Source organism: Symsagittifera roscoffensis, chromosome 5 (assembly GCF_963678635.1).
Source record: "Symsagittifera roscoffensis chromosome 5, txSymRosc1.1, whole genome shotgun sequence".
In the NCBI taxonomy this organism is placed as follows: domain Eukaryota; kingdom Metazoa; phylum Xenacoelomorpha; order Acoela; family Convolutidae; genus Symsagittifera; species Symsagittifera roscoffensis.
This window is the reverse complement of record NC_087066.1, coordinates 27,698,618-27,717,565: the sequence shown is the minus strand read 5'-3', so window position 1 is coordinate 27,717,565 and position 18,948 is coordinate 27,698,618. Positions and strand designations below refer to the sequence as shown.

Sequence of the window (18,948 nt, the reverse complement as noted above, 5' to 3'; positions counted from 1 at the left end):
TCAAGCGAAAAAAAAACAAAACAAAAATTACCAAGACCTATTTAAGAGTACTAACTACCTTGATTACTCTTAAAATTAGCAACATATGAGAGCAAAAACACCCAGAAATGGCTATGATAACCCGAAAAAAAAAACGCTCAATTAACAAAAAATAATAAAAAACAATGGTTCAACTATTGACTTGATTCGATTATGCCATTCCAAATGCAGCAAGATTAAGCGCTTTTTATTTCGAAAACTCCAGATATATAGCACACCCATACAACAGCGAATACCTAACACAACAAGAAAAGCAGACAGACTTTTAAAAAAATATTTCAACTTCCAATTATAAAGAAAAAATATATGACCCTAGTCTCTTTGAATTTCAAAAACTATTTATCATCAGTTCTTTTTCGATCAAAAAAAACCAATTTGAGATGACTGGATCATTATTTAAACCTAATTCCACTGGAAAGTCTGAACATTAACAACCACGCACGAAAACGTTTTTCCTGACCTTTACATTTTTGCAATTCGATGGTGGAGTTTGTATGAAAATGAACTGAACTTAAACTGAACGTTGAAAAAGCAAGAGAAAGTTCACCAAGACCTACGTACGAGTCTTCACCAAGTTCATTACTCTTAAATAGGAAAAAAACAAAGAATGGGCCTCGCATAAGCAAAATAATGCTACCGTTCGGATTTAAACCTGAGACCTCGAGATTTGAATTCTCATTATCTGCCTTCTCAGCCATCGACACTGGTGTCAATCGTCAAACATGAAAAGCAGAAAACAAATTTCCAATGCTACAGAACAAAAATGCTATCAATTCTATCTGCGAGTTAAATTGAAAATATGTAGACTCATATTAAAACACTAAGCTTGCTTGTGAGAAAAACATCGTTACACAAAGTAGTTTGAAAAAATTTGATTCTCATAAAAATTGAAAGAAAACATATTTTGGTAACATTTCAACTCAGCAAGGAAGCCTTAAAAATACAATCGATTTTGAAACTTTCGGGTACTGATTTCGAGGATCAAAACTCAACAATTTGTTTCAGAAATTCAAAAAATACGTTTTTTGAATCTCTTACAATTAAGAAAAAAATATATATTAATATGTAACTTTTACATACTGTAGGAAAAGCTAAAAACTACAATCAATTTTTGAAAACGTCGGGTATTGATTGCGATGCGTGAAACTACCCGTGGCATCGTGTCACAAACATTTCACAAAATACTTAATTTTAATTTGTTAATATTTGAGCGGAATGATTACTAGATAACTTTTGAACACCGGAAGGAAACCTAAAAATGATTATCAACGTTTGAAGTTGAAGAGTAATGGTTTCGCGTCATGAAACTCTCTGTTGCAAAATATCTTTTAAAATATTAAGAGAAAAGATTAATAGGCAACATTTGTACTCTGCAAGGAAACCTTAAACTCCGATTAAATTTCAAAATTTACTGATTTCGAGGAGCGAAACTTCCCGTTGCAAACATCGTTTCAAATTTTCATCAAAAACAATAAACTCCAACAATTAAGGAAAAGATTGAAAGGTACCTTTTGAACTCCACAGGAAAGCCTGAAAACTACAATCAAATTTTAACAATTTTGGGTACTGATTTCGACGAGCTGTTGCAAACATCCTTTCACACTGTTATCAAAAAATAATTTTTTTTCTTACAATTTAAAAAAGATTTGAAGAAAACTTTTGACCTCCGCAGGGAAACCTAAAAACTACAGTCAACTTTTGCAACGTTCGAGTACTAATTTAGAGGCGTGAAAATCCCCGTTGTAAAACATCGCTTCACAAATTTATCAAAAAAGATATTGAATACAAAAACCAGAAGATTTACTCTGAGGAACAGCCAACAGAGTTGGAAAAGAGTAATGAACGCAAGGAAACTGAAAAAAAACTAACTTGTTTTTTTTAAAAACCTTCAACTTTTGAATTTGAACAAAAAAATAGATGGCATTGGAGGTCTTTGAATTTCTAGAAAAATCTATTTTTGACACATTTTGATAAAATTAACCCAATTTCAGAAAACTGGATCAAAAGGTAAAAATTTTATTTCGCTGGGAAATCTGATAATCAAATTCCATTACCGAATTCTATTTGAGAAGTCGATCACGTTTTTTGCAGTTCGATAGCGGAGTTTGCCTTCCTTTTAAAAAAGGAAATTAACTGAAACCGAAATCAAAAGTCAAACCACAAAAAAAGTAAATTTGAACCTGAAAACAAACTTTTCCTGAAAAACAAACGAAAAAAGAAAAAAAATCGCGACCTATAATACAACCTGAACTACGTTCATAAAAAAGTCCACACTATACAAAAAATTGTTGTTCACTTTTTCTGCAAATGCATATCAGGGAATGATATGGATTTCAAACAATGCCAAAGACTCAAAACAAAATATAGTACGAGCTTCCAAAAATTGACAGTTCTCAGTTTCTCCTATATTTGATTGTTGAACGTGATTGAATTTTTTCTTGTCCCGTTAATTTGGCTACATTTCATCGAGCGCTTTCCATTTCAGTTCTCTTTTGCGTTGTAATAGGGATTTTTTCAACAAGAAATTTAAGTCAAAATCAATTTTAGGAATTTTGTTGAAGGAAACTGAAAAAAAAAAACGGAAAATGCATAATAAAGTGATGTGCAATTCACTCATTAAATCTTAATCATCAAATTTTCTATGACAAAATTTAATAATTTGAATAAATGAATTTTTGAATAGAGCAATGTTGAAACGTCAATATTACAGGCAACGGGCACCCACCTTTTGACGTCCGCTGCATTGTTGAGCGCTGATATTAAAGAAATCATTAAAATTTCAAACCACCTCATAAAACGAAGGAGAAAAAATAGAAGCAACAAACAAAGAGGAACGCGTAAGTGATAGCAACCCGTGGAAAAAAATTGACAAAAATGCGCAGAAAAAAACAGTTTGCAAAGCTGAACGTATATTTAGGGCTGTTTTTAAAGTACATGTGACAAAATATTATTTTCCTCAGACAGATCGGAACAGAAAACGAATATAGCGGCTGATATTTTGATGTAGTTTCAAATTAAATCAATATTGGACTTGGAAGCAGAGACGTTTAATTGCTAGCAAAGATAAGCATGAATACTTTATTTAGCTGACAGGCTACAAAACATACCAATTTTTACTTTCAAATTCCGGCTTTACGACAACTTAAGGAAAAGAGTAAACACGAGGGTAGTTAGAAAAAAGAATAAAAGCGAGGAATAAGATTAATAAAAACATACCAGGGAAAATGTTAAGTCAATTTAATTTATTCATCAGTTAGCTCCTGCAGCGCAATTACAGAAATTAATAAAGCTCTTCATGCATCGTCAACCATAGCAACCATGGAGAGAGATAGAAAACAGCAACCAGCAAAACAAGTGAACCATTCAGCATCTTAAGAAAAACACCCGCATTATATCGGTGTAAAGTTCGAAGGAAGTTCCAACCCAAAGTCAAACAAATATGTATTTAATTTTCTAATTTTGAATCATTAAATTTAAAATCTAATGAAAGCGGAATAATTATATATTCTAAACATATCTGGAAACATTTTTGAACACAGAGGCGAAGCGGAGCTTCGCAACACTTGCGATGCAAAACACACATGTCGCTACAAAATAGTGAATGAAAAACGAGAAACTTTTTTTGAAAAGATACTTACAAGCTAATAACAACCAGAAATTACAACCTTTGAAAAGATAATTACAAGCTGAAACCAGAAGATCCTCTAGAAGTGAAGCTCCTCTAGAAAAGGATATCGTCTACAAGTGTGGACAGTTGTTTACGGGAAAAAGACTAGTACCCGATTGCAATACCCTTGCTTATCGCAACGCTAAAAATGATTTCCGTTTAAATAATTGAGAAACTCCATATCATATCGTGCCAATGAAAAATCGAAACACTCCTTGCATTTTCTCGTCATCTGATATAGACTAACGGGCGGACATAACATGCTATCCCAAAACACCATGTAAACAAAATAGGAACTCAACAGTTTGTCCTTACAGATCTGAACAGCTTGTATTTGAGCACTTTTTCAAATATACATGATCTTTTAACTGTTTAATACCTCAGAGGAACGATGAATCCTGACTTAATGCACTCTTATATCTAGTACATCGATTGAACAAAAATTGAGCCTTAGTTCGACCGAACCAACTAAACAGGAGAATTAACTGAGAGCTACAGAACTCTCCAATTGAATTCAGATTTAGATGCACTGGGAACAGAGGTGAACTAGTGATTCCTATCACTTATGACGGACTTTTAAATTTTCAACTGATATAAGGCGAGTGCTTTTCTTAAGATTCTTAAGTGCTTTTCTTAAGAGTGGTTGATTTGTTTTGCTGGTGGATGCTATCTATCTTTCTCTCTATGTTGACGAAGCATGAAGAGCTTTATTAATTTCTGTTATTTCGCTGCAGGAACTAACTGATGAATGAACGAAACTGACTGAATTCAATTTATTCATCAGTAAGCTTCTGCAGCGCAATTACCGAAAACATAGCCAACTGACAGTTGGAAAAGAGTAATGAACGCAAGGAAACTGAAAATAAACGAACATTTGAATTTCGGAGAAAAGAATAGATGGCCTTGAAGCTGCTTGAATTTGTAGAACAATTTATGATATACACTTTTTTAATTGAAATTAACCCAACTTTAATTAAATAGGATCAATAAGTAAAACTATTTTGCTAAGAACTCGATAATTAAATTCCATTTTCGAAATTAGAAGTCAATCACATTTTACATGACCTTAACACTTTTGCTGTTCAATAGTGGAGTTTGTCTTATTTTTAATAATGGAAATGGACTGAACTTGAAAAGAAATCACAAGTCAAACCGCGAAAAATCACAATTGAGTGTAAACAAATTTTAAACAGAGGCGAAGCGGAGCGATACAACACACTTGCGATACAACACAATCATAAAAAAAGTATGAAAATGAGTTGATAAGCATGAGTCGAAAAAAAAATGTTGAAAAAACTAGGTGAACCAAAATTTTCGTATCTCTCGATGAAGGACACCTAGGGCTCAGCTAAAGCTTGATGTAATTTTTAAATATTTTTTGAATTTGTTATACTGATGCGGGACAAAATGCGTAATTTCAAAAACTAGACTTTGCCCAAGGCCTTAGTTGTTTCTCACCTAAATTTTTCAGATTTTGGAATTTTCCAAATAGCTGGCCTTTTTCTTACACAAAATTGAGCAGCCGCTTCTGCAGGAAAATTTCACGCAAACGCCTCTTTCGATTGAAATTTTCATATCAGATTTGATAAGGTAATTTTTAAGAAAATTCGAAAAGTTTCTATAAAATAGTCAAAATTCAAAAATCAGTTAATTTTTTCTGCTAAATGCAGGTCGTGACCAGTAAGGCAGAGAAGATTCCAAAAGACGTATTTTTCGATTGAACATTTAACCAGAGAATTCGCAAATAATTTTTCAAAAAAAAGTGTCAAATTTTCACTTGTTTAAAGGCCATAACATTTTCTAGCAGAAATTGGGGGTAGCAAATTATAAAGTTAAGCTTTAAACCACCTGTTGGTTCGTTATCAAGCCCATTGATATCAGTTTTGGGAGGATAGTTAACGAGAAAAAGACCAAAAAACGGTCAAAAAATCAGAGCGCTGACAATCCTGAGAACCATAACTTTTTGTTTAAAAAGAATTGGGCGTAGCCGCTTAAGTAGAAGAGATTCACCCAATCTGTTATTTCGAACCCAAAAAGGTTTGGCCTAGGTTTGGCAGGGTAGTTTCAAGAAAAGTCAAAGTTTTAAAAACCGGTCAGAAAATCAAATATTAGACTTTTCCGAGGGCCATAATTTGTTTTTTATAAACAATTTGTGAGTAGTCACATATGCAAAGGAACTTCCTAAAACCCACTCTTTGGATTGAACCCCAAAACTCAGATATAGAAGGGTAAATTTAGTCGAAAATACGAAGCGGAAACAAGGCAGACAATCTTTGAGCAGACACCAGTTGAGCCGGAAAAAAAAATTTCAATTAAAAATTTTATAAAAATTTTCAAGTCTCCCCTGAAACTACCCTGTAGGAACTAGTACTCAGCCAGTAGTTAAATTTGAATTTTCAAGAAATAAAGCATGTTTGGTTGCCGCAGAATTGAATGCTGCAGAAATGATTCAACTGATTTTGTTAAACTAGTTGTTAACTAGAAAAAAAAGTCTATACTCCAGTTTGATAACGCTTGCTTATCGAAAGCGTTAAGGCTTTTCCTGAAAAAAAAAATCACCGATACCTATATAGGAGTACTCACTACGTTCATTACTCTAAATAAATAAAGCTCGTCATGAATCGCCAACCATAGCAGCCATAGAGAAAAGATACAAAACAATGACCAACACAACAAGTCAACCACTCAGCATCTTAAGAAACACCGCAAATCGATTTAAATTTCAAAAGAATTTCCAGTCCACAATCAAATAAAAACTTGTAATTTTTCTATTCCGAATCAGTAAATTCAAAAATTGAAGGAAGCGTAGTATTTATTCTAGCCATGTTTGAAAACAATTTCCCAATTGAAACCTTCAGAAAAAGAATTTCCGTTAAAAAATTTTGAAAAATTCCATGTCTTATGCCAATAAGCACAGCCAATCGTAGCTTGCAAATAGTAATGAACGCAAGTTAACATAAAAAAACACTGAATTTGCTGAAAATACCTCAACTTTCGAGTTTCAAAGTAAAAAATAGATGCCCTTTAAGCTCTTTGAATTTCTAGAACGATTTCAGATTGGCACTTTTTATATGACATAAAACAAACTTCAGAAAACTGGATCGACAAGTAAAGTTTTTATTTCTAAAAATTAAATTCCACTATCGAAACTAGAAATCTTTCACGTTTTTAGCGCCATTTCCACGTTCGCATTTGGAGAGTGCTATTTACGTCACTTTCAGCAGATGAATTTCAATTGAACTCAAAAAGTGCATTATACCTAAGTGCATCAAAATTTTAAGTCGTTTTCCTGAAAAAAAAACAAAAAAATCAGCAAGACCTATATAATAGTCTTCACTACGTTCATTACTCTTAAAAAGAGCCAATGAACGCAAGGAAACAGAAAAAAAAACGGAATTTATTTTCAAAAACCTCAACTTCATATTATATGGCAGTGAAGCTTTTTTCGGGACCTTTTTCTCTTTTGCTGTTGAATAGTTGAATTTGCCTTCCTTTTAACAACAGAAATCAACTAGCCTTAACAAGAAAGCAAAAGACAAATAGCAAAAATAACCAAGAAAAGAAATCACGATTTCTAAAAGAAGCTTTACTACGTTCATTGACTCTTCATAACGAATGATTTTTGAGACCAAAACAATTCAGACCAGGGCTTCTTGTCGACAACCGCATCAAAATGACTTATCACTCAATCCTGTACAACGTTTCATTGTTTACGGTCAAATTTCATCAGAACAGCCATAAAAGCTGCTTGTGGCTAAACTATTTGTACAATCGGTTGAAAATTTATCAACTGTGGCTACCAATTCAGCAGCTAGAATTTCCATTAAACTTCCCATGCCATGCAGCAAAAGTTCCATCAAACGAAAAAAAAACTATTCCAGTGTTCAGAATTTGAAGCTCCGACCTGTAGATTAGAATTCTCACGGCCTCACAGCTTTGCCACGGTAGCTTGAAAGCAAACTATCACAAGCCACCAATAAAGCAGCAACAGATGGCTTTCATTTTCATCATTTCTGAAGTTTTTTTGCATGAAGTCTACACTACAAATCGCTTTCGTGACTTGACACACTCCCAAAACAGCATTCTAGCCGATAGGAAATGAGTCGAAAACCATTTAGTCGAAAAAATGCTTACAGAGGCGAAGCACAACTTCGCAAACACTAGCCAGAACACGGCAAAAAACAGCTCTATAAAGTGCAATCAGAAAAAGTAGATAAGCGTCATATTAGATAAAATGCGGCAACGACTCGGATTCGATCTGCGACCTAGAGACTATGAGACTCACGCAACAACCACTCAGCCACCGACGCTTAACAATTCACAAACACTAGCTATAAAGAAAGCGGAGAATAGATGCTATGAAATTCAATGAACACTTTTATTTGCGAGTTAGGTTAGAAAAAAAGAAGGTTCGTACTAAGCCACTACGTTGCTCGCAGGTGAAAAAACAACGTTAAGAAAGAACAAGATCTGTCACAATTTTACACATTTGTTTCCAATGAAGTTCTTTTTGAGGAAAAAATTCCAAAAAAAAACAACCGCCAGCTTTAACCATTTATTAAATGTTCCCAAGTTATTAAATTTTCCCAAGCCGATAATACGCCCTGTTGAGCCAAAAAAAAATCCGTTGAGCTATAAATATACGAGAAACGAAGTTCCCCTTCCTCTAATTACACGCATGCATAAACACCTTCCTTCGCACTTCAAACGACTTTAAAAAAAGGCGACTAAGCGAACAACATAAACCGAAAAATTCAAGCCGAATAAACTACTTAGGCGAAAAAACGGAAATTCTTCCACATTGCGCTGGTAAATCATAACCAAAATAGAAAAAAAAACACGAATACAATGGTTATTTTAAACGATGATATGCAAACGATGATATGCTGAAAAATTTCATTTGGCAGAAGCCTTCAAAAATTTATTGAAAAATGATCCAAAAAAATCTTCAACAAATAAAAAATGGAGGCAAAAAATTTGCAACGGAAAAACGTCTAGGTTCAGGCACTTTTTTTGTTGTTGTATACAACTTGAAAGACAATATTCCGTTATAAATGATTGCCTAACTCACACCAAGAAAAAAGCAGCAAAGTCAAGCGGCGTGAAAAAAAATTATAGCCAACAGAGTTGGAATAGAGCCAATGAACGCAAAGAAACATTAAAAAACATACTGACCTATTTTATGAAAATATAGCCAACAGATAATTGAAAAAAGTAATCAACGCAGGTAAACAGAAAAAAACAATGACTTTGTTGAAAGCAAACCGAAATTAAAAGTACACTTTTGGAATTTCAAAGAAAAAAATAGATGCCCTTTAAGCTCTTTCAAATACTAGAACAATTTATGATTGCTGCTTCTTTGATAACATCAACTCAACTTGAGAATACTGGATCAAAAGATAAAGTCCAAAAAATTCCACTTTGCTCACGTTTTGTTGTAACTTTCAGCAGATGAATTTGAAATGAACTCCAAAAGTGCAAATATATCTAAGTCCAATCATAAGTGCATTTATATGTATGAATGCACATCTGTAGTTATTGGAGCATTTTACGACTTTTTCCTAAAAAAAGTCACCAAGACCTACATAAGTCTTCACTACGTTCATTACTCTTAAAAGAATCAATTTTAGAAAATGTCATCCGTTGAATTTTGAAGAAAAAGAAGGCCTAAGAGATCGTTGAATTTCTACAACAAATTATTTTTGACATTTTTTGATAAAATTAACCCAATTTGAGAAAACTGGATCAATAGGTACATTTTTTATTTTGCAGAAAAATCTGATAACTGAAACCCAATTTCAAAATTATAAGTCGATCGCATTTTTCGTGACTTTTTACACTTACGCTGTTTGATAAGGGAGTTTGCCTTGCTTTTAACAAAGGAAAAGAGAACTTGAATAGAAATCAAAAAATAAACCTCGAAACAGTAATTTTGAGCCTTGAACAAATTTTAAGACTTTTTCTGAAAAAACCGAAAAAAATCGTCGCGACCTAAATAAGAGTCTGAATAATGTTCATCAATTCTTAAAAGTTTCAACTGTCCAACTTCAAAAAAAATTTGGCTTTGAAGCTCTTTGATTTCACTAACAACTAGCGTGTAACGCACCTCCGTTACTCCGAATTTTTAACAACTCATAAAAAACCGCATATATTGGAAGTAAGATCTGCATTGTTTGAGTGTACTCTGACAGCACCCAACTACAGGGTTCGTAATTACAAATTTTGCAACGTTTTTCATTCAAGTTTTTACAAATTTTGAAGAACCATAAAATTTTCATGGCTTCAAGGTTTTAAGAAAGTTCTTCGAAAAAAGTTAAAATGAACTAAGAAGCGTCACATCTGGGAAACTAAAGGCAATTTAACAGTCGCAGTTGGAAGCATGATTTGAGCAGTCTTATTTAATTGCAATCTTTGACAATACTGTGACAGCACACAACTACAGGGTTGGGAATTTCACTTTTGTGAATTAATTTGTTATTTGAGTTTTCTGAAAATTTCCAAAAAAATTCACAAAAATCGTCGTATCTCTTGAAGTAAAAAAAATCGAGCATTCTTAATTGGAAGCCGAATTCGCAACTACTGAGATTACTCTGACAGCCTCTAACTACAGGCTAGGAATTCCAAACTTCGAAAAAAATTAAACTAAATTTTCATGAAAACTTTTTGCAAAAATCACAAGAAACTTCATATCTGGAAAACTACATAGTTTTGAGCAGTCAAACTTGGAGGAAAAATTCGCAACTCCTGAGATTACTCTGACAAAGCCTCACTAGAGAGATGGTAATTTCAAATTTTGTGAAACTTTTTATAACTAAGTTCTCTGAAAAATTTTGAGAAAATCATTAAAAAACGTCTTATCTCGAAACCTACAAGGACTTGAACAGCCAAATTCAGAGGCAAGATTTGCAACTCCTGAGAGTTCCCTTACAATTTCCAACAACAGGATTGAGATCTTCAATGTTTTAAAGTTTTTTAAAATCTAGGCTTTTTTGAAAATTTTTGGAAAAATCATAAAAAACGTCATCTCAAAAACTAAAAGGACTTGTGAAGTGAGATTTGAGACAAGATATACAACCCCTGAGAGTACCCTGACAGCACCCAACTATACGGTGAGAATTTCAAAAATTGACAAATTTCTTCAAATTTTATTTTCTAGAAACTTTCGAAAAATCTCGAAAATTGTCGTATCTCGTAAACTACAAGGATTTGGTTTTTATATATGGAGGCCAGAATCACAAAACCTGACAGAATCCCACTTTTGGTTTGCTTTTTTCAAACTTGATGAAATAAACACTGAATTTAAACTGGAAAATTGAAAAAAAATCTTAACCATTGCAATATACGATATAGCTTACACGTGCAAAAATTCTTTTGTTAAACATGCAAAAATAATATGTTGAAAAAAGCTTAAACATGAAGAGATAGTGAAGCCTGCATTTAAGTATATAATAGATAATAAATAGATAATAGATAGATAAAAAAGCAGGTATACAGACTTAATTTGAGATCGACAAAAATTGCGGAAAAATTAATGGCCTTGCGGAAAGTTCATCGAAAAATTTTGTTAAGCATTGCAATATATGATATAGCATAAACGTGAAAAAATCCTTTCGTAAACATGCAAAATTGTTATGCTTAAACATGGGAGATAGCTGTCACACGCATTAAGTATAGATTTAAGAAAACTGGATCAATAAGTTTTTTTTTTCGTGGCCTTTTCACAATCGCTTTTCGATTAGTGGAATTTGCCTTCCTTTAACAAAGGAAACCAACTGGCCTTTAAAAGAAATCAAAATTCAAACCGCAAAAATAAACTGAAAAAAATCAGGACCTCTAAAAGAATCTTCACTACGTACATTGACTCTTTATAAGGAATGATGTTTGACCAAAAAGATGTTTCTCGACGCCGGCATGAAAAAGATTTATCACGCGACCCTGTACAACGTTTCAATGTGATACCTGAATTTTCGTGGAAACAAATGAAATCCAAGCAGTTGAGTCAACTGCAATCTGTGAGACCCACAAAAACGCTCCCCGCAACTGTGAGAGATGGCTATGGAAAAATTAAAAAATCCTGTTTCAGTACTTTGTTTAGATTTGACAATCCCGACAACATCCACCAAACAGCGAAGCATAACAAACAATATACATTTAGACCTTGTAACTAACATAAGCTGACTTGTACGTCGAAAAAATCAGCTTGTAAGTCAGCTGAAGAAACAAACTGTGATCACCATCAATGATTACCAAAATCGGCAGCCAACAAAATCATGCAAAGATTCGAAAGCTTAGAATTGCCAGCTATTAAATAGAAAATGAGACAGAAATAACTAAGACTATTTAAAATAGTTTAAAAAAATGAATATTATTTTGAATAAAAATGAGAATTTAATGTCAGAAAACTTTAAGCATTTACTGAGCGACAACTTAGCCCACAAAAATGGAGATAGTTGGCCATTCATCCAAAAACAGAAAATGATATAAAAACATGTCATAGAAAAACTCGAGCGGTTGAATTTTATACGAAACTTTTAAGCTTCTTTGATTTTCACACAACAGCCAGACTAATTTTTTCAAAATAATACTTATCACATTTTGCTCTTGAAAAGTTATAAAATAAATTGAATTAGCCGATAAAATATTCGCTGAAATTAATCAGGCCGAATACAGCTTTTAAGCGAAAAGAAAACATAGAAAGGAAAGTATTTTACAAATTACAGGAATAAAGCAACAACACTTGCAATTACAATGACAATGACTTACATCGCCGAAAAATCCGTGTTGCCGACAATTAAGCCGACAAAACGACATACAAACGAACGTCCGAGAATTCAATTTTTCTTGAAAAAAAACTAATACGTACTAAAAAAAAAACAGCCAACCGACAGTTAAGAAAAGAGTCAATGAACGCAATGAAACAGAAAAAAGACTGACTTATTTTTGAAAAATTTTAGAATTTCAAAGTGAAAAAAATATGGCCGTAAACTTTTTGAAATTCACGATATTCTGATTGACACTTTTTTTATACTCAAAATTAGGTCAATTTGAGAAAACTGGATTAACTGGTAAAAACTATATATCAAAGGCAAATTAAAATCCACTTGAGAAACTAGACGTCAATCACGTTTTTGTGACCTTTACACTTTGGTATTTGGAGAAGCAATTTATAAACTTTCAACAGATGAATTTAAATTGATCTCAAAAACTGCATATATATATATATTCATACAAATTAATGCATTTATGAATGTACTTATATATAAATGTGTATATGTATATGAATAGAAAAAAATCACCACGGCATAAATAAGAGCCATCGCGATACCTCTAGACCAAGAGGGAAAGAGCCTGAAGTCGTTAAGGTTCAACAAAAGAGTTAAGTTCACTTTCTTCCAGATTTAGAAAAGTCTAGTTCTCGATAAAAAGACACTTGGTCTCACAAGGGTAAGCAACAAATCCAACTTTGAAAACCATTAGTTATGAATTTTAGTAGCAGAAAAAAAATTTGAAAAACAGAAAATAGACATTCCCGAAATGCACGTTAAATGAGCACAAAGAAGCAGATAAAAACAGCGACGTCAAAATACACATCTTCACTTCTTTCAATGAATTTTAAACCTCTTTAGCCCAAACTGCTCGACAATCTTTGTTCAGAATTAGCCCGTTAAGTTTAACTTTATCCTGCGTTTTCCTAGATTCATGTAGCCATCCAATACTCAATTACATTATTTGTTCAATTCACCGTCCCTAAACTGTTATCACTTCAAAATTGTATTTAAATCTCACAGGGCTGTGAATTGCAGTACAAAAAGCAGCTCTGCTAAAAATAACCCAATTCAATTTTCGAGTAATCATAGCACTCAAATCAGTTTAACTGTTCGCTTTTATGTTCTTCTCAATCTCCCGCTCATGGTGTACAATAGACCTGTGACAAGAGCATGAAAAGGGGGCTATGAGGGTAGCGCAGATCAGGAATTCCGTCACCGTCGGGTGCATTTACACCAGTGATAGTAAGTTGGGACAGCATTGATAGGCAAACAGGCATGCAATTAATCTGGTCCCTGTTCCCGCCCGCCGCCTATTACCTCTAATTTTCAATCCCTCCGCTTGCCCTTCCCGGGTCGAGGCGTCTGCGCATACAACATATTTTCTACCTCCTACCCTGCTGTGCGAGCCAGCCAAAAGAAAATGGCCGACTGGCTATTATGCACAATAGACTGTATCTATACCAAATTGGTGCATCAGTAATTAAAAATCATCTAAGACCAAGAAAGCATATGATACTTTTAACTAATGGTACTAAAATCAGAATTGATTCATCTTTCGACTCATTAACCAATCGGCTGATTTCGTAGACAATTCTCCGGTCTCTTTTCTTGTTATATTTTCTAGTCTCTCAGGTATTCTCTTCTTCTTCTTCACCTTATGTTCCTTAGGTTTGTTTGTGCTGTGTGTCGCTTGCACCAATCATAACAGCAAATTAGTGCACAGGTATTTTCCCGTATTGCTTGTTTTGCAAAGGAGCGTTTCTCAAGCCGAATATCGAAAATACTACTTTCATACCAATTCTGAATCTTAAACTTATTTTTCTAACCATTAAGTTGAAAAAAATGACATAGTTGTTACTTAAATTTCTTCAACAGGCATTTGGGTTAAAAGATAATTTCGTCATAGAAGAAGTTATCTGCTAGGGTAAAAACTTCAAGGCATTATTCAGACACCCTGAAATAGTGAATTTTCAAAAAGCTATTTTCTGACCAATTAACTGCAAACTGTTTGCTGTGCATATCCTTGGCAAGAAAAAATCGGCTAAGTTAGCTTTCGAAATAGCTACTTGTCCGCGATTGCACAAGATGTACTGCTGTTTGTTTTTGGGTGAGTAGGGGGGGGGGTGTAAAACGATAGGTCCGCATTGAAATTCAGCAGCTGATATTGCAAATAGGAACAATCTGAAGCTCAAGTATGAGTTGGTATCATTGCCTTGCTCTAACACTCTTCTCTCATGCTTAAAGCTGGAACACTACAGTAAGCTTTGATATGAAGAAAAAAGTAAATGAAAAAAATAGGGAGAAGACGGTAGAAATATCTGGTGTTGGTTTATCCTTCCATTCAGTCCAATATTATAGCGCAATAACCTTCCAAATCCAGCAGAGCCAAATGTTAGTTAATTTAGTTGGTACAAGGAAAATGAGAACATTACACAATGGGGTACTTGGCCCACTACAAAAATAGATTGGTTCAAGTTCAGGTCGATTTAGTGCTACCTGATTTAACCAATTTAGCGATTTCTGCTCATTAAATTTTAATCATTACTTTGAAGAAGTCAGGTTATTCAAAAAAGGTCAAAGAAACAGCTTCATTTCGCTACGATTGAACCAAATGCTGCCATATCACTCAAGCAAACATGATATTGTGGAAACAGTTGCTTGCGTGTCTTCAAACTCGATTCGTCAGTCCAAATGTAGTTGAGGTTAATACGATGAGCCTTCGGCTTTACCACCTCATCTCTATCATCCATCCATCCATCATTCTTCATCTTTCCTCTCCGCAAGAGTAAGCACAGGTACATACACCGCCGGTACAGTAGCTTGGCTGCCATATTTATTGCATACCAGGGAATAAAGTGCGTAGTTGGTATGAAATGGCGTGGAATGACATTCCAACTGATATCAGAGAGAAGCTGTTATCTATGCAGCTCAGCTAATTATGACCAAATTTTAGAGCTTCATCTAACACGAATTACTGCTGCACATACTATGATCTAGCGGCTACATTCTACCTCAAAAGATACTTAATTTTTGGAAACAGATCAAAGAAAAAAGATAAACGAACAATAGGCTCAGGTGTAAATTGAAACGAGTCAAGGACGAAGCAACAAATTATGATGTAACCAATGTCCTATAATATTTAAACAACCTATGACGTCGTTGCTTCAGGCTTTTTAACCAAACATGGTGTCAGTGATTACTTTTTAATTTGGGATTAAATCGTAGCGACTAACCCTGTTGCTCGAAGTCATGGACTGTTTCTGTCCACAATTGGTGCAGAACTTCAGCTGACAGTAGTGACACCTTCTGCCCACAGTTGTGGAGTCTGTGAACTTGGTCTTATGGCATATCTCACATATAGCTCCCTCCAACCCCATCTCCCTCGTCTGTTCTTGCAGAGATTTAATTTGCTGTTCTAGGTCGACCAGCTCTTTCTTCTGACGCCTAAAAAACAAACTTAAGTTGTTCGCTAAAATAGTTCTCAACAATCTTTCAGATAAATACACATCAGGACAACTAAATTTTACAAAAATATTTATTTTAGGAAGCGTGTTGTTCCGACCACTGAAAAGAGGGGAAACTAAATTCGAGTTTCATTTTCACGCAAACTTCAAGGCTACAGAAAACAACGTCAGATGATGTGAATGATATATCATATTGAAGCCCTTTCAGTTGTGAATCAATCAGTAGTTAACTGCTGAAACTCTATCTTTAGTATTACAAGTTAACAAAGCTATTGACGTCGGATTAACGAAGTCATGTTAGTCTAGTCCACATGCGCTAGTAAAATCCCAGAAAAATCAAAAATTTTACAACTGGTCGGAAAATCCTGGGATACTACAGATGTTATTGAAATAAGAATTATTGGAAAAAGCCACCAAATAAGCACTTTCATTTGTGATTTAGTTTATAAAAAAAGTTGCTTCGTAATAACACACTACGCTCCGCTTGTATAAACACACAGTCATAGCGGGACTTCGTAAAAGCATTAAGCTAACAGTATTGAAGAACGTACGTTCCGATTGAGTAAAAGGGTGTTTCAAAGAAAAAATAAATCTCAGCTTAAATCTGTTGAAATTCAACAAAAAATTATTTGTTCGACATTTGTTTCAACATTGGCAACAGAGTTGGAAAAGAGTCAATGAACGCGAGTAACCAAAAAATACTGACATGTTTTTTGATAGAATCTCAAAATCCGAATTTCCGAGGAAAACAAAAGATGGCCTTAAAGCACTTTGAATTTCTAGAACAAACTATAATGAATACTTTTTGATTAAAATTAACACAATTTAAGAAAAATGAATCAATAGGTAAAATTATTATTTCGCTGGGAAATCTGATAGAAGAAAATCTCTTTTCGAGGTTCGAAGTTTATCACGAGTATCAAGACCTTTGCAAGTTCGCTGTTCGATAGTTGAGTTTGCCTTCCGTTTAACAAAGAAAATGAACTGAACTTAAAAAAAAAATCAAGTCAAACCGCGAAAAAAAAGTAAACTTGAGCCTAAAAAAATCATCACGACCTTTATTATAACCTGAACTATGTACATCGACTGTTAATAAACGTAGCTCAACCTGAGAAAACAGGATCAAAAAGTATTACTTTTTTTCAATTTGCTTGAGTAATCTTGAAATTTTATTCCAATTTTGAAAATAAAAACCAATCACGCCATTTGCTACTTCTCGCCAGGATAGCATAATCTGCATTTCTTTGAACAAAGGAAATTGTAATGAACTTGAAAAAGAAGCAAAAGTCAAACCGAGAAAAATCAAACTTAACGTGAAACATCTCCAAAAAAGGCAACAGAGTGTAGGGAAAAACATATCTTGTTGTTAAGGAAAAACTTCAATGTTCGAATTTCGAGAACAAAATTAATATCCTTAAAGCTCTTAAAATTTGAGCAAGCATTCATCAAAAACTCATCAGCAAGTATTAATCAAGAACAAATGAAAACTTTCCGTATATTATTTAATTTATCAAATTTGAGAAAAGGGACAAACAGGTATCCTCGATTCCGGTGGGAAATCTGAAACCACATCCAACTTTCGAAAGTAGGAGTCGATCACGTTTTTCGTGATCTTAACACTTCTGCTGTTTGATAGTGATATTGGCTCTCCTTATAACAAAAATCAAAAATAAACTGAAAAACAAATCAGAAAACAAACCGCGAAAAATGAATTTGTGCCTAATCAAATTTATACTTTTTCCTATTAAAACAAGAAAAAAACATCTCGACCTATTTAGGTGTTTTAACTACGTTCATTGACCATTGTAAACTTGAAGTTTTCTGAAAAACAAATAGAACAATAGACATTGGAAATCCTGCGCGATCGTTATTTTATTGATGAAGAATCATAGAACATGTAACAACAAGTAACCTCATCCAAAAATAGTTATCTGGTTATCTACGTACGATAATGCTTACTCACACAGAGGCGAAGCTGTACTTCGGAAACAAGCAAAATAACTGCAAGAAATAGATCTAAAAACCAAAAAATACAGGTAAAACACAGAGGCGAAGCGAAGCCTTGCACCACTTGCGATGCAACACAAACATAAGTCGAAAAAATAATGAAAAAAAACCAGGTGCCCCAAAAATTTTAAATCTCTCGATACTGTGTTATATACTGATGAGGGGTGAATTTCACAAAATCAAAAAACGGAATTCGCTCAAAACCTTAGTTGCTCTATTAAAGAAAGAGTGATAATTTATGAGATATGAGAATTTTACCAAAGACATGACATTTTTCTTCTAAAATAAAAAGTCTGCAGGAAAAATTTTCGCGAACGATTTCTTGAATTGTAACCTTCATATCAAATTTAGTAGGGTAGGTTTTACCGAAAGCCAAGAAGTTTCAAAAAATTGTCAGAAATTCAATAAACGCATTTTAACTAGTATACGAAAAAGTTCATTAAAACATCCGACCCTGCCCAGGTTCGAACCCTCTTAATTTGTTTCTGGTCTCATTCCCTATCTCTACGCTACAGATCCATGATACCTTGAAGCTTAAGTGCTATTTGTAATGTAATAGTCTGCGTTAATATCCTTAGCATTGGCTGTACTTAATAGCTGGTTATTGATTAAAATGAACACTTTTAAAATAAAAACATTTTATCGCAACAGTATTTGCGTCGCAAGAATATTTGCTACTTAGGTTAAAAAAAAAGATAGTTCATACTATAACACAAGCATTGCTTGTGTAAAAAAGGTTTGAAATTTTTTTAGGTTTTGTTTTTCTAGTCAGTTGTCTAAAGAAATTTTTTTCCCATAATTATCGTATTTTTTTTAACTATCGTATTTTTTATTCATAAAAGCGCTAAAATACTTAAAAGATAACTTTCTTTGACTAAAACTAAGCTTTTAGGGCTTAAATTAAATTAAGCTATTGTAAGCTTTTAAGCCATTAAAATAAAATATTGCTTTGGTAGCTGATTCGTCACAGAAAACAAAAAAAAAGAAAACTAAAACTGAGTAC

General features: G+C 33.6%; 1 protein-coding gene across 2 annotated transcripts in view; it reads right to left on the bottom strand.

Moving 5' to 3' along the window:
• The window catches only part of LOC134846205 (regulating synaptic membrane exocytosis protein 2-like), an 81,171-nt gene that overhangs the window by 59,442 nt on the left and 2,781 nt on the right, over positions 1-18,948 (bottom strand). For both annotated transcript variants that reach the window (XM_063863461.1, XM_063863462.1), the window contains exon 2: positions 15,708-15,918. In XM_063863461.1, the coding sequence (XP_063719531.1) occupies positions 15,708-15,918 (211 nt within the window). The remainder of the gene's footprint in view (positions 1-15,707; positions 15,919-18,948) is intronic.